At 36.4% G+C, this 15791-nt stretch overlaps 3 protein-coding genes and 1 long non-coding RNA gene across 10 annotated transcripts; 2 read left to right on the top strand and 2 right to left on the bottom strand.

Moving 5' to 3' along the window:
- Positions 1–819: 819 nt before the first annotated feature.
- LOC124453936 lies at positions 820–3023 on the top strand. The gene is given in 9 exon segments (XM_047004762.1): positions 820–855; positions 937–975; positions 977–1301; positions 1361–1460; positions 1529–1726; positions 1956–2200; positions 2306–2313; positions 2375–2550; positions 2660–3023. Coding segments are annotated over 9 exon segments (1491 nt in total).
- A 3002-nt stretch (positions 3024–6025) lies between these two features.
- Positions 6026–7633, bottom strand: LOC124453854 (sorting nexin-29-like). 5 transcript variants are annotated; one of them, XM_047004699.1, is made up of 4 exons: positions 7344–7633; positions 7190–7229; positions 6823–6886; positions 6026–6732 (listed from the first exon to the last, which is right to left on the bottom strand). In XM_047004699.1, the coding sequence occupies exons 1-4, from the start codon at positions 7362–7364 to the stop codon at positions 6498–6500; spliced, it is 360 nt and encodes a 119-aa protein (XP_046860655.1). In that variant the 5' UTR covers positions 7365–7633; the 3' UTR covers positions 6026–6497. The 5 variants fall into 5 exon arrangements, with proteins under 5 accessions (XP_046860655.1, XP_046860656.1, XP_046860654.1 ...); XM_047004700.1 differs by having other exon boundaries at positions 6823–6883; XM_047004698.1 differs by having other exon boundaries at positions 7361–7633.
- Positions 7634–8057: 424 nt separating this feature from the next.
- On the bottom strand, positions 8058–14583 carry LOC124453856. Of its 3 annotated transcripts, none has more exons than XR_006951228.1 (3): positions 14204–14583; positions 13616–13678; positions 8058–8221 (listed from the first exon to the last, which is right to left on the bottom strand). It is a non-coding gene; the product is annotated as an uncharacterized LOC124453856 (long non-coding RNA). The 3 variants fall into 3 exon arrangements; XR_006951230.1 differs by lacking the exon at positions 8058–8221 and adding an exon at positions 13147–13184; XR_006951229.1 differs by lacking the exon at positions 8058–8221 and having other exon boundaries at positions 13615–13678.
- Positions 10743–11862, top strand: LOC124453855 (THAP domain-containing protein 2-like). Its single transcript, XM_047004701.1, has 3 exons — positions 10743–11024; positions 11269–11464; positions 11704–11862. Exons 1-3 carry the CDS (start codon positions 10867–10869, stop codon positions 11749–11751), a joined length of 402 nt encoding a protein of 133 aa, XP_046860657.1. The 5' UTR covers positions 10743–10866; the 3' UTR covers positions 11752–11862.
- Positions 14584–15791: the final 1208 nt, after the last annotated feature.

Here is a 15791-nt window from a genome sequence, read left to right as displayed (position 1 = left end):
ATTTAATCGTGCCGTCCGAGATTTCGATTGTTGCGATTATATAAAGCATGAATGAACAAATGATACACTTTTCATTGCTAATTATTATTGTTGTTTATTATCAATAATTCTGCAATTTGAGAGATTAATACTGATCAAAGGGCTCATATTTTCAAGGCAAAACCATTAAAGAGGTGATGAATTCTGGAAAGTCTTTGTCAAGGGTGCAATGGAGCCTTTCCAATCCAGATGGAATTTCATACGCCTTTGATGGAATTCCATTTATTTGTATTGGAACATTGAATTATCATTGTCATCAAGGTGAAGATATTGATAAAAGTACGAAAATAAAAGAGCAAAGGAAACAGATGAAAATGAGGTACTTACAACTCTATATCGTCACTTTTACTACACACATTTTCACAAATTTACCAGTGACAGCCCTGGTTCTTTGTTCTAACATATTTTTGTCGTTTGTTTTTTTAGGGTCACGATCACACGTTTAGAAAACGGAAAAAACATTTTCAACCTACCAAAAAAATTGGATGTCCGAGCAAAGTATATATGTCACGGATTTTAAATTCCCACAGTACAAGGTAAGATAAAATTCGGTTCATATACTTAAGTCAAACTGATGTCTAGTTTTCAACAGCAAACTTAAAATTTCTGAAGTATTAAATCCCACGTTCTTTAATGTAATATGACAATTTAGGTTGAGGTTTCCTCTGGTGCTATAAAACCACGAAGAAAAATGCAAGAAAGAACATCCTTACTGAAAACGCGTTGAAATCGTGGGAAAATCTGATTATTGAAGATACGTTTCTCTTGAAGCTTCCAAGTATGGATAGTCATAAATATCATGTGACGGAAGGAGAGGTAAAATCTTCACTAATTAAGATAAAAAAAACGGCTACATTTTTAGTAAACAAAATATACCCAAATTTCCAATAAACACAGGTAGCAGGTTTGAGAGAGCCAATAGATGCACAAGTAGTGCAAAAAAATAAAAGAAATGCAAGTCATAGGTGTCCGCAGTGTTGCCGAAGTACGTCGGCATTTGGAAAAGTTTGTAAATGGGCATTTATTCAATAGTAAAGATTTGCCAGCTGAGTCAAGCCGCCGTTATTATCCAACAGACGTCGATATAAGGAACATCTTAAATGCAACCCGATCTGGAAAACAAAGATCTCCAGATGACCAATTAAATTTGGAGACAAAATTATCTGAGTGGCATGAGTTACATCCCGAAGACTTTATCTTTTACAGGGTAATGTATCATTGTCTACCTTGCGCTAACAAAACTTGCCATATTAACTCCAGTTGTATAATTTTTACTTATTTAACAGCCATTGACGGCGGAAGATGAAAAACACGTAAAAAGCACTTTTTTTATTTGTGTATCAAGCGAAGTGGATGAAGCGCCTATTATTATTGTACGGGCAGGAGATGTGTCTCATGGATGCTACATACAGAACATGCAGGTAAAGAGATGTGATGCAAATACTATTCAAGCAGGAAAAAACTGTGAACACATTTTCCATTGTGATAGGTACGCCTTGCCACTCTTCTTTTTATGCGTCAGATCAAATGTTGGATACATTGTCGTCGCAGTTTTTATTCCAGAAAATGAAGACACTGGCTCAATATCCGAGGTACTCCGAATATTGAGCAGGGAAATCCAGTGGAACCCCAGAAACATGATGGTGGACTTCTCACTGGCAGAAATTTCCGCGATTGAAGTGTTTTCCTAGTAAGAAAGAATAGCCATATATATGACAAAACACAATCATTGGTGGACATAAGGAACTCATTCAAATAAAAACACTTACTGCCATGTTAATGAATTCGTTGTACTCATGAAAGAGCGACGTGTGATTGTGTAGTTATCTAAAATAAAATAATTTTGCACTGTCAATCATAAAATGTTACCCCCCTAGTTTTACAAATTTTTAAAAACATTTTCTTTCTAATTGTTAAGAAACGCATGTCCACGTGTGCGATTTTCACCGCGAAAAAGCCTGGGGTGAATGGTTATCTAAAAGTAGTAATGGTGTGAGTATGTATAAAGATGAAGTGTTGAGGCACTTGCGAAACATCGCCCAGAGTGAAAACCAAGCCACTCTTGATGAGAACATCCAGGCACTCAAAAAAAGCAGGCCATGGAAGGAATCAGTCCAACTACAAAACTATTTTTTTAGACTTTTGGGGTTTATACTTAGAGGTAAGACTCACAATACCAAGAAGGAACAATAAATTATGCTCCCAGGAAAACACACATGCTTATATGCCCTTCAGACGTACATTGTCTATTATGTTATAAATATAGTTATGAATGTATTTACCACCATACTTAAATTAAAGTATTTGTTGCATTATTACTGACTTTATGCTTTAGAAATGGGTTCGCTTTTTTCGAGATGAACATCTTCGTATTGCAATTTATACAAACAATGGTATCGAAAGACAAAATAACTGGCTCAAGCACTCATATCTCGAAAGTAGACGAAATAACTCGGTGTCTGATCTGGTTGACGTAATAATCAACCATTTTTTACCTGATAGTTACAAGAAGTAAGTGATGGTACAATATCCGCTCCTTGAGAATTTGTACAACTTGATTATGATCGTCTTCTTTAAAATTTTGTAAGTTTTCTCATGTACGTATGGTAATTTTACATAGATACAAAGAGCAAAACATTCGATGTACGTCATCATATCGAGGCTACGATGATCGTGTTCCAAAGTATCTCCACGACCGACCCAGAGGTGTTGTTCAACATATCATCAGTAGAATCGACTCTGGCATCCAGATTTCAAACATTAAAAAAGAGACTCCAAAGCTTTTCATCGTACAAGGAGCAGAATGCGCATACCAAGTAAGGCTTGGCTCAGACGAAGAGTTACCATCGTGTCAGTGTCTCGACTTTCGAACAAAGAAACTTCTCTGCAAGCACATATGCGCAGTTGTTCAACAGCCAGACATAGGGTGGGAATCATTGGGCAGAAAATTCGACAAGTACCCCTGTTTACTTTGGATAAAGTGATAACTCAACGGTCTTCCTCTTCCGCTACAAAACCATCGTCAAATTCAGAATACACACCTGAGCAACACATAATAGAGAAAAGGATAGTGATCAGGTAATACATGTCAGCAAATCAAATAATAGAAACCTTTCTTACCGGAGAAAGTCTAACATACGTAAGCAATGCATCCAATCATTGAAGAGTCTTCAAGATGAACTGTATGTGGTTACAGATAGGAACGTTCTGAGTAAAGCCCTGGTTATGCTTGACGAAATAATTGCGTACACAAGGAAGAATCATCCTAATGAAGAGGGTGTATCGTTGAAAGACAAGTCTTTGTCACCTAAAAAAAAACAGGTGATAAAAAAACACAGGCTCCAAAAGCAGACAAAAACTCGCCAGTTAAAGCAGAGAGCGAAAAAAAAAATTAGTAAAAGAGTTGGTGCAGTTGCTGAAGCTAGGAGCAAAACAATTCTAATAGATGATGATGGTGGAATAAAAGAGGAAAGAAAGAGGAATATACACAGTGAGTTATCACATGGAAAAAAAGTAAAAAAACAAAGAAGGGATTTTTCAGAAGAAACAATCAATCCTCATGACTGCTGGGTAAAGATCAACGGCATTGGATTGACGTATCGGCAAAAGAAATATTGGCGAGTAATTGCGGATGGCTAACTGACGACCATGTTGATGCTGCACAACATCTCATCAAAAACATGGAAACAAATGTTGGTGGCCTTAATTCCATTGTGACAATGACTTACTCCAGTAGATTCGCGCTCCCCCATGAGCAAAATCAAACCATTCAATGCCATAATACTGGTTTACACTGGGTCACGTCAAGCTCCATCACAGGAAAAGTCATTGTCTATGAAAGTCTAAACACCAGCTTGAATGCTTCTTTGAGACGGCAAATCATTAATTTGTACAAAGGACTTTGTCTTGACGATGGCTCACTTGACGTTACGGTGGTACTTCAACAGCGTCAGAAGGGAGGATCTGACTGTGGCCTATTTAGCATAGCAAATGCAGTCGCACTTGCTCAGGGGATAGACCCTTGCAAGATTTCGTGGTTACAGCAAGATATGCGTACCCATTTGATGAAATGTTTCAAGCAAAAGAAATTGGAAATGTTTCCACATCGTGTGAATTCTGCAGTTTGTACACTAAGTCATTACGTCATCAGTGTATACTGTGTTTGTTTTCGCATATCCCTGGAGCTGAAATGGTTTACTGCAATAACTGTAAGAATTGGTATCATCATCAACCTCCTTACAATTGCATCAAACTTTCTGTAAAGCAAAGTACAGCATTAGTAACAGATAAACCATTCTTATGTTCATATTGTGAAGTATCTTGCTAAATTTTCTAAAGAGGAGCTCTTCCTTTTCTTTCTGAATTGTTTCACAACAGTTTATTAAATCTTAAGAATTACAAATTTTTATAAGTAATGCAGTATGTGACTATCTGTAAATTTCATTAAGATCCCTGTTCAAGGAGATGCTTAGCTGTGTAAATATTGTGCACATATAAAATAATTTGACAAGTTCAGCTCTTTCTTCTAATATATGTATGGAACAAGTTAAATAATCATGTAGGTTAGTAACTATTAAAGAACATTTTTTAACACATATTAGCAAAATGACATCATAAACAGTAACATCTCATAAGAAATCGTGCATCTAAGTTTCCCAGATTCCTGACTTTAGACATATCTTTGAACTGCAAAGGTGTAATAGGCTGTGTAGCCAAATACATGAACAAATTGAAAACAGTTTGCGGGATTAGGTGAAAACTAAGGTGTTTGCAATTTGCAATATATACCATACAGTTCATCAAGATTACAATCTTTTTCACTATGGACAACTTGTTAGTTTGATAACTAGTGTTTATGCAAAAATAACTCAAATTTCTGTTTTTTTATTACCATCTGTTGCACAGAAGGGTTAATGATTAATGATGTACTGCTCCTTTGAAAATATTAATATATATTAATATAAATATCATAATCTCATGTATATTGGTGTCATACAATTAATATAAACGTCATAACTTCATAAGGAATTTCCTAACAAATTTGTAATTTTAAAAATTAACAAATTATATAACCTGTTAGAGCTAAACCATTGTTGTTTGGTTTATGTAATATCATGATTCTTACATGCCAGTTTATACTTTTGGAAAACCTCTTAAAACTTTATATCAAATGATCATAGCAAGCCTCTTGTAAACAATCCAAAATTAATGAACAGAGGAAGTTAAGAAGTTTGATGCATAATTTAGAAAAACATGGCACTAGAATAACTAAAATTTAATATAACAAACATTTTGAAATCAGCAAATCGTGAGAATAATGATTGCAATGAAAAATGTTTCATTGCAAAATAAGGTTTATTTCCATATGTGGGTTGAAATTATCTCGATTCCCAATGTTATTCAACCATACTTTTGTCTTTCAGATAGATGTTATTGTAAACAAGATAAAATTTCGTAAACCAACCTTGTAGTTCAAGAACAATCTTTGAATTCGATCATGGTTTAAATTTGTGTTGCGACATATATATATATGTACGAGAAAACCAATAAATATAATACAATATACAAAACGGTACAAAAAACCGAATAATCCACGGACGCATAACGCTTATTCGCGATTTACATGGAAAGAGTCACTGTGGAATACCGCAGACCGCAATTAAGCGCAGTTTCGTATATGTGCATATCTCACCTATGATCTAACGCCGACCAGAGCCCAGGGTTGCCAGTTTGGCCTTTTATCGGCCAAATAACTGAAATTTGGCCTTTTTGAAACCTTTTTGGCCGGGAAAAATAAAGCTAGCCGGCCAAATCGATTTTGGCCTATTTTGGCCTTTTCAAATTTTGATGTCATGAAATTTTATTATTAATTATATTACTCGTAATTGACTGAGAATGACGTATCAGATGAGTACTGTTGTGGTTGTACCCAGTTCTTATGCTCTTCCTCGGCCTGATTTGTTATTCAATATTCAGCTCTGTTGCATTTTCACATGAAAATATGTTTAATTGTGTTGCATGATACACTCATAGTTTTCTAATTAATGTTTAATGTCATTCTTGCGCAAAATAACTTGTTTCCTATTTCACGAAACACGCCAGAATAAAGCAAGAGTTAAGAATTCATATCAGCCTTTTCGCGTTATATTCTTTCGCGGACCGTTGGGCTTTAGGGGAAATTTTAGCTCAAATACAACCCAAATTTTCCCAGCAATTAATATCATAACTTTAATTAACAGAAAATTTGCATCTCTACTCTAGGGCAGCTCTTGGTTCTTCTCTTCACAAAGTTCTTACACTTCTGTCTCTAATATGTGTTTCCTTCTTATTATCGTAATTCTCAATCGGTAGTTCTGCTGTTCAATAGTTCAATGTTCGATGCTAGTTAATGGGGTATCACGTGCTAATTCACGTGCAGTATTCGTGAAACATATCAATATATCATATTTCAAGAACCATCAAGCCGTTACAAACCGAGCAGGGCGGGGCGGGGCGGGCGGGGCGCCGGGGGCGGGCGGCGGCGCCCTCCGCGGGGCGGAGTTGGGCGTCAGTGGTGTTGACGGCCGTTTCAAGCCGTTAAGAGCGACGCAATTTTCTTCATCTTTCGACGACATAGCTCTTTTTAAATCTTCTAATTGAAGACGAAGAGAAGCTGACTTCATCATCTCTTTTTCCAAATGTTGTTGTAACGATCTACAGGAAAGATGACCGAAGGAAAAATCAGGGCAAAATAGTGTATATTCGAATGGAATGTTAATATTAAACGAAGGACGATAATACAACCTGTTACGTTCTTCAACTTCATCTTTTCTTAACATCATCGATACAATCGCCTGTTTTAATTCCTCTTCAACAATAAAAAATCACGTATTTATTGATATTCATGAAATTATAATTATTCACACTTACAATGATTCAGTTCACATGATGAAATTTGACCGATGCCTCCAAACAAGCAAAGCAACTACGATACAAATAGTAAAATCCAATTGCACTAAATATTTCTATATTTAAAACTAACTCTACCTGCTAATAGCCCATTTATAGTTTGAGAACCTGAGGCAAAGTGCCTCTCCCGTTCTAAAACATTTTTCCAAAAGATATAAGAAATAAAAACATTTAAATACGTGAATAGAAAAAACACACAAACCTGAAGTCATTTCTTTGCCTGATGGATATTCCTCTGATGGCTAAAGAACGAAAACATACCAAATATAACGAACTAAATATAACAAAGATATTTACAGATGGCTTTCTACCCTACCCTCCCTAAAAAAGATAAAAGCATTTCATAATTAACTAACATTCATACAACCATCACCCATGGTTCTGACCAATGAAGATCCTGAGTAATCATTAATTTCTATGCTACCATCACGTGTGGCACATATCGCTGCAACAGTTGCCTCTATTGCTAAACTTGCATCATTCTCGACGTCTTCATCAGTGTAAATACTGAAAACAACATAAATTACCACCTCAGTTAAAATGGTCAACTCGTTAGAAATTCTTGTCGATAAAATAATGAAGTATCTTCTAAATGTCGCGACGTCTCAGGTGCAACAGTAAATCGCTCATTTTCATCTGACATAGCTAGACCCTAACTCCTTTATCGTCATCGGGGCAAACAACGGGAATTAGAGATACACCGCTGTTCATATCAACAAGGGCTCAAACACTTCCTCCGACAAGAGCGATGAGTCAGTGTAACGCCCTGATTGCAAAGATGTTGTCAAAGAATGATTTTTCAAATCATTCGCAGTTTTAAACTCGTCTTTAAGATGCAGAACTTCCTGGCTTTTCTTTGTTAATCGAGCCACTTGTTCATCTGTTTCATTCTCCTTGTTCTCAACGTTGGATTTCGCCATTGTGGAAGAAAGACTTGAATTCTCAGAATTTGAACAATAAGCCAACTGAGAGTTCTTTGGCACTTCAAGAAAATCGTCAGGCCTTTTAGTAAAAGCATGGTTACCACGAGCATGTACCTGAGAATCAGTATTACGTTGTAATATATCGTATGCCGCTCGGGTAAAACTCGTGGAACTATCGTGAGCAGTCGTATTCGTGGAAGAACTACCATGAGAACTGACAGTACAAGTTCCTTCTTCCGTCTCTGTGAATTCAACATTTTCAATTTGCGCAATGTTTGCTTTCTTTTTTTTACGTTTTGTCTTTTCTTTTCCTGAAACACAAAAGAAAGATAACAGTTACAACTTAATAAAGACGCGTGGGGATAAATGACTACGCATTGTTGAAGTATGATAAAGAATAAATGAGGATGCGCGGTTAAGGGATGATAAGGGATGAATAAAAAACAGGTATAGTTAAGGGATAAATGAAGACATGTAATAATGGGATAATAAAGGTTAAGGAGAACACATGGTTGGGGGATTACAAGGAATAAATGACATGTGTGGTTAAGGAATGATAAGATTAGCGATATATGAGATGAATGGTAGGGATAGTTAGGGATAAAAGCGATTATAGATTCATTTTGACTCTGAAGATGACTTCATATAGCACGTTTTAAGGGCATTATTTATACGTTGTATATTCAATCGGTTTCATAAATATGTATTTCCTAGGTGAAAGTGTGTCAAAAAGCGCTCAAATACTGGCATTTTGTCAATTCTATTATCTGAATCAGTAATAATCTCAAGGATGTCTGTTCCATCTTGCTTTTTGCAGTTTCCATTTCTACCTTCAATGCTGCTTCGTAAAAGTAATCTTATATAGGCAGCTGTGAACTGTTGGGCTGTTGGGTTATTGTTAAATCCTCCTGCTGATCGAATTGCCCCAAAAAATAGCTCTAAGTGATCTTGGCTGAACTTGTATGTTAGTATGTATTTCATTGGTGCATTTTTTCTTTCAACCAGGTCAGAGAAAATTTGCTTGATGTTTGTTATTGCCACCAAAGTCCCACAAATCCTGTCTTTCGGCGAGTGTTGTACAGCAGATTACCAGATACATCTCAGATTTATAATGTAGTTATAAGCTTCTGCTAAAAATGCCTCCCAAGTTTCTTTGTTGCTTTTCGAAGAGCAGCCTTATAACCTTTGGCACATGGGTTTCGAGAGTTAAGAATGTCGAACAGATGATCTATGATGCGAATAAAGTAGACAGTGGCTTCCGATCCTTGAAATTGTGGAAGTTTAAGAGTGTTTGTGCAGTATTCTATTGCATCAGAAACACTGGAACTTAGTGTTTGGGCAGCCAAATTTACTTTCATTTTCTGCTGCCACCATTTTATATGTGCCTCCTTCAACTTGTTTCCAAGTCTCAAGCCTTCGTTATCTTGGAGCTTTGTAATTCTGTAATATACTCCCAACATATTTTTGACCATCACCATCAACTAATATTTTGCCATCTCCCAGGGTGTTCCTAACGAGCTTGATCATGTGGCAAATATCGAGGAACACATAAACTCTCCTGTTTTATCTGAAGGATGGATGAAATATGGATGTAGTTGAGGTGGTGTCATACTTGCTCCAAGAGCTCGTAACATAGCGAAATGGCAGGATGGCCCATCACATACAAAGAAATCACATCAACACCGATATCGTGAAGTTTCTTGATGCACAGCTCAACCAAATTTGCGCGCTCTTCACCGCTCTGTCCATCGATAAAGAAGTAGGCTACTGGAACTTTCCACGTTTGTTTCAAGCAAACTACCATAAAAACTAGAGCGTCCTTTGCAACGGGAGAAGAATCATCAGCTTCATCGTCGTTTCCGAGATCAACATAGCCACGAAATTTCTTGCCATCCCATGATACATGTTTTTTAATAGCCATTTCATCGATCATTAAGGAACACTCTAACTTCTCTTGATTTCTTACTTTCAAGGCAAGTGCTTCAAATGATGGCTGTGTAAATCCTGCTTCAGTAGGGACCTTCGTATACCATTTACGAATTTGTGTTGGATGAGGTAAAGCTAAATTGAATGTTTTGCCCACAAAATCGTAAGCTTTCGACGAATAAAACTGAAGAGTTAATGCAAATGACTTAAGTTCTGGTGAGTACTTGCATCCTTGGTGTGTCTTTGACATCATTTTTTTGTACAGCTCTGTTGGAAGACCAGCTATATTTCTTTCGAGCATTTCTTCGCAAGACGAGGAAATCAGATTCTTTTCTTTTAGCTGCTTTATAACTGACGTCAGTGAGGTAACTTTTTTGTTAAGGCGTCTTGCTTTCTGTTGGGTAGACTTAAGTTTCTTTTTAAGTTTTGAAACCTTTTGCTGATGAATATTCTTCATTTCTTCTATTTCATGGTCGTCAAGCATTGTCTTCTTCTCAGGAGGATCGTCGTCATCGTCACTCTCGACAGTGGTAATTAGCGCTCGCTTTCTTGTCGTGGTGGTCTAACAGATTTAAATGTTTTCTGAATACGTTGGTGAAATTTTTTGATCTTGCAGACAGTCAAACTGATCTTAATTGGTTTTATCATGTTGATGTACGATGCATGCATATCGTGTAGCAGGCAGAACTAATTTTAGCTACAGTGTGCAACTCAGTGTGAACAATTACATGTATATAGTTATGCAACTTTTATATAATCATTTTTTTCCAAACTTTGTTCCTATAAACTATTATACTAAATATTTCTTTAGTTGTTGTTCACCTTTTTCATATGTTGTGGAAAGAGTTTAAAACGAGTTGGAACAGCATCTCTTTGTAACTTAACAACTTTTCCAGATCTGTCAAAACAGCTTTCCAGAAAGTGATCTGAACACAGCCTGCTCGTCGAAATATCAAAGCTAATAGAAATATCAAAGCTAATAGCATATAGTTCAAAAAAGGATTATCGATCTTAAAGGATTATCTAAAAAATGCCAGACAATCGTGGCACTCAATGCTGCGCATACGGCTGTACAAAACGCAAGAAAAAAGTGAATGAGGAAGACGATGAGCTCAATCGGAGCAGTAGCGAAGGGCCATCTGACGACGAAACCTCCATTAAAAGACAGTTTCCACGGACGTTTCATCGGTAAGCTCTTTAACGTTCACAAGAATAGCACTGACAAAGTTAATTTTTGGGAGGGCAATTACTTAATTATCTTTCTGATCTTAATTACCTTATATGCACACAAATTTACATAGAATAATTGTAATGAGGGAGGGAGGTGTCCCCACACCTCCCTACAACGGTGTTTATGCATGTAGTGCACTTTTTTCTACATTTGTACTTGATAAACGGTAAAAATAGCCACGATTTTTTTACTTTTGACAAGATTCCCTGCTGATCTTGAAAGAAGAAAGGTATGGATTAAAAATATACACAGAGAACGTTGGACACCTAGCTCGACGAGCAGGCTGTGTTCAGATCACTTTCTGGAAAGCTGTTTTGACAGATCTGGAAAAGTTGTTAAGTTACAAAGAGATGCTGTTCCAACTCGTTTTAAACTCTTTCCACAACATATGAAAAAGGTGAACAACAACTAAAGAAATATTTAGTATAATAGTTTATAGGAACAAAGTTTGGAAAAAAATGATTATATAAAAGTTGCATAACTATATACATGTAATTGTTCACACTGAGTTGCACACTGTAGCTAAAATTAGTTCTGCCTGCTACACGATATGCATGCATCGTACATCAACATGATAAAACCAATTAAGATCAGTTTGACTGTCTGCAAGATCAAAAATTTCACCAACGTATTCAGAAAACATTTAAATCTGTTAGACCACCACGACAAGAAAGCGAGCGCTAATTACCACTGTCGAGAGTGACGATGACGACGATCCTCCTGAGAAGAAGACAATGCTTGACGACCATGAAATAGAAGAAATGAAGAATATTCATCAGCAAAAGGTTTCAAAACTTAAAAGAAACTTAAGTCTACCCAACAGAAAGCAAGACGCCTTAACAAAAGTTACCTCACTGACGTCCGTTATAAAGCAGCTAAAGAAAAGAATCTGATTTCCTCGTCTTGCGAAGAAATGCTCGAAAGAAATATAGCTGGTCTTCCAACAGAGCTGTACAAAAATGATGTCAAAGAACACCAAGGATGCAAGTACTCACCAGAACTTAAGTCATTTGCATTAACTCTTCAGTTTTATTCGTCGAAAGCTTACGATTTTGTGCGCAAAACATTCAATTTAGCTTTACCTCATCCAACACAAATTCGTAAATGGTATACGAAGGTCCCTGCTGAAGCAGGATTTACAAGCCATCATTTGAAGCACTTGCCTTGAAAGTAAGAAATCAAGAGAAGTTAGAGTGTTCCTTAATGATCGATGAAATGGCTATTAAAAAACATGTATCATGGGATGGCAAGAAATTTCGTGGCTATGTTGATCTCGGAAACGACGATGAAGCTGATGATTCTTCTCCCGTTGCAAAGGACGCTCTAGTTTTATGGTAGTTTGCTTGAAACAAACGTGGAAAGTTCCAGTAGCCTACTTCTTTATCGATGGACAGAGCGGTGAAGAGCGCGCAAATTTGGTTGAGCTGTGCATCAAGAAACTTCACCATATCGGTGTTGATGTGATTTCTTTTGTATGTGATGGGCCATCCTGCCATTTCGCTATGTTACGAGCTCTTGGAGCAAGTATGACACCACCTCAACTACATCCATATTTCATCCATCCTTCAGATAAAAACAGGAGAGTTTATGTGTTCCTCGATATTTGCCACATGATCAAGCTCGTTAGGACACGCTGGGAGATGGCAAAATATTAGTTGATGGTGAAAAATATGTTGGGATATTACAGAATTACAAAGCTCCAAGATAACGAAGGCTTGAGACTTGGAAACAAGTTGAAGGAGGCACATATAAAATGGTGGCAGCAGAAAATGAAAGTAAATTTGGCTGCCCAAACACTAAGTTCCAGTGTTTCTGATGCAATAGAATACTGCACAAACACTCTTAAACTTCCACAATTTCAAGGATCGGAAGCCACTGTCTACTTTATTCGCATCATAGATCATCTGTTCGACATTCTTAACTCTCGAAACCCATGTGCCAAAGGTTATAAGGCTGCTCTTGAAAAAGCAACAAAGAAACTTGGGAGGCATTTTTAGCAGAAGCTTATAACTACATTATAAATCTGCGAGATGTATCTGGTAATCTGCTGTACAACGAAAGACAGGATTTGTGGGACTTTGGTGGCAATAACAAACATCAAGCAAATTTTCTCTGACCTGGTTGAAAGAAAAAATGCACCAATGAAATACATACTAACATACAAGTTCAGCCAAGATCACTTAGAGCTATTTTTGGGGCAATTCGATCAGCAGGAGGATTTAACAATAACCCAACAGCCCAACAGTTCACAGCTGCCTATAAAAGATTACTTTTCTGAAGCAGCATTGAAGGTAGAAATGGAAACTGCAAAAGCAAGATGGAACAGACATCCTTGAGATTATTACTGATTCAGATAATAGAATTGACAAAATGATAAATATAAATGATGTTGCACTCATTAGGAAATATGATCTGGAAAAAGTGTTTCTGAGTCAACAAGAAGAAAATTTCTCTAATGTGCCCAACATTCCTGTTGTCTCAGAATTTAAGACAGCTGCTATATCATATATAGCAGGCTTTGTTGTGAAGATGATTACAAGAAAATTACCTGTTCTATTTGCTGTGGTGCACTTGGTTCAAGTCAACAATCTGCAGAATCTGATTTCCTGTCCTTGAAAGACAAAGGTGGTTTGATAAAACCAACAAAAGTGTCATTGACATATGTATTGAAACTGAAAATATTTTCAGCAATGCTGTCTTCAACAGATGGGCATCTACCACAAAGCAGAGGCTCTACCTAATGCTATCGCATACTTCGGTCTTAAGTAGCACAAATATGGCAACTTCTTTTGAGGAACTAAATGAACACATGTTTGATACAACTGTCACTGACAACCATACTCACAAACTCATTAAAGCCATCTCAACATGTTATAGCAAGATCCGATTTTACCACTTAAGGAAGTGTTATACAGAGAAGTTGTACAATAACAAAGTCAGGAAGAAACTAAGTAAGTTGGTATTATTTAAACATCAATGACATTTAAACTATCAATTTTGTATATACATAATTAGATGTATTTAACTGGTTTAAAGAAATACTCAATACATCTAATAGCTACATATTTAACGCAAAGTATAATGTAATTTTGACGGTATAATCAAACAGAATAATATATTGAAAAAGATTTCATACCGCTCATCGTTATGCTTGTTGTACATCAATCAGCACAATACATCCATAGATCGAGTATGATATCGCTGTATTTGCCACACGAACTAAGCCACACTATCGCAGATTGTGCTGTGATATGATATTTAGATGTGGAAATTCCAGTACCTTAAGCCTTCGTCGCTGCTGATGCTTTCAAATCGAGCTACACTTGAAATGAATTTTACGGCGATGTATTGGCGTATTCTGTTATCGTTTTCTTCAAAAACTATGGTCACATTGATTTTTTTCATTAATAGTGCAAAAAAGTTGATGCAACCTTCGCGATTTGCTAATAATTGCGAGATATTCACTTGGACCACATATTTTCTAATACAACGCCATATTGATTCTCACTACTTTGGGGCTCCGGAAGTAAATTTGCCCGCTTCAACTTTTATGTCAGTTGCACTATCTAGTGTATTATTAGATCTGTGATGGTAACTCTTAGAATTTCAAATCAAAGATGATCGCGTGCTCGCATTGTTCGAAAAGTTGCTCTTCAAAAACATTATAATTTTGTATCTCTAAGGAGAAAGTTATTTTGTTAGTATTTCGGACCTTTCCTTTGTTATTCCGATAATAATCAGAGTGAAAATAATGGGGAATAGTCGAAATAGAAAGAGAAAAGCTGTTAGAACTCCGCCATCAAAATGGCAAAGAAGTTAAAACATGGCGGAAACGATGACGCAAACCCTGGACCTTCTGGAAAGAAAATAAATCATCAAACAAGGAGCATGGCGAAATTTTAATAATATACACACTGCAAAAGAAGGCACCGTGTTTATGGACTTGTCTTTGCTGGTTTGTTTTCATGAAATTTTAAAAGCCCTGATTGCGAAAGCAGTGTTTTGACTTGAGGAAAGGAAAGGCTATGCACATTATATTGTTCTTCAATGTAAGAATAAAGAATGTGAGTGGAAGTATAGTTTCAACACATTTAACAGTTGTTGAACAACTCAATGACAACATGCTCAGCAATGCTATGCATAAAGAGGAGAATGGAGCACCAGAATGTGGAATATCTTTGGATGGTACATGGCAAAAGAGGGGCATGATATAGGAAAGATGCCGAAGACCACATATGTTGAACAAGACACTGTTGCTCTTGCTACATACTTGGCTATACTTAAATTTAATGATAAAACAACTCCTGGAATGTTTCCAAGTAAAGGGGCTCAAGATTGTGATCATCATCGGATAAAGTTGTCGGCAAAGAAGAGCTCAGAGAAGGTGAAGAAGCAAAAAACATTAAGAAACATTAGAAAGAATTATATTAACAATGCTAAACATAAGGAAGGAGTTACTTATGAAACTGGCAATTTTAGGGCTTCAAGAGGTATAATATAGGTTATGTAAACTTTAAATGCTGTTTTCTCATTTTAGGTGATTTTAGCACTTAGGAAAACTTTGTGACATCATATTATCTTTGTTATTTGTCAGAGATGCCTGAAATTTTGTATATTGAAGGCTAGTAATATTATCTAGTGCTTGACATTTTCAAATTTTGAAATTTTGCATTGTTGATGAAATATTTACTGTTATGTCATAAAATATGTACCAAAAATGCAAA

This window comes from Xenia sp. Carnegie-2017, unplaced genomic scaffold (assembly GCF_021976095.1).
Source record: "Xenia sp. Carnegie-2017 unplaced genomic scaffold, XeniaSp_v1 HiC_scaffold_26, whole genome shotgun sequence".
NCBI classification, from domain to species: domain Eukaryota; kingdom Metazoa; phylum Cnidaria; class Anthozoa; order Malacalcyonacea; family Xeniidae; genus Xenia; species Xenia sp. Carnegie-2017.
Note: the sequence above shows the minus strand (reverse complement) of the source record. Positions and strands in the feature narration are given on the sequence as shown.

Excerpts from the sequence above, each read along its gene's own strand:
- LOC124453854 (XM_047004695.1), bottom strand. The coding sequence starts at position 7,396 with ATGATTACTCAGGATCTTCATTGGTCAGAACCATGG. Across the intron at positions 7,230-7,360 it reads TTCATTGGTCAGAACCATGG|CCATCAGAGGAATATCCATC; the intron begins GTGATGGTTGTA and ends TTCGTTCTTTAG. Across the intron at positions 6,887-7,189 it reads AGGCAAAGAAATGACTTCAG|AGGAATTAAAACAGGCGATT; the intron begins GTTTGTGTGTTT and ends TTATTGTTGAAG.
- LOC124453855 (XM_047004701.1), top strand. The coding sequence starts at position 10,867 with ATGCCAGACAATCGTGGCACTCAATGCTGCGCATACGGCTGTACAAAA. Across the intron at positions 11,025-11,268 it reads TTTCCACGGACGTTTCATCG|ATTCCCTGCTGATCTTGAAA; the intron begins GTAAGCTCTTTA and ends ACTTTTGACAAG. Across the intron at positions 11,465-11,703 it reads TTCCACAACATATGAAAAAG|AAAACATTTAAATCTGTTAG; the intron begins GTGAACAACAAC and ends CAACGTATTCAG.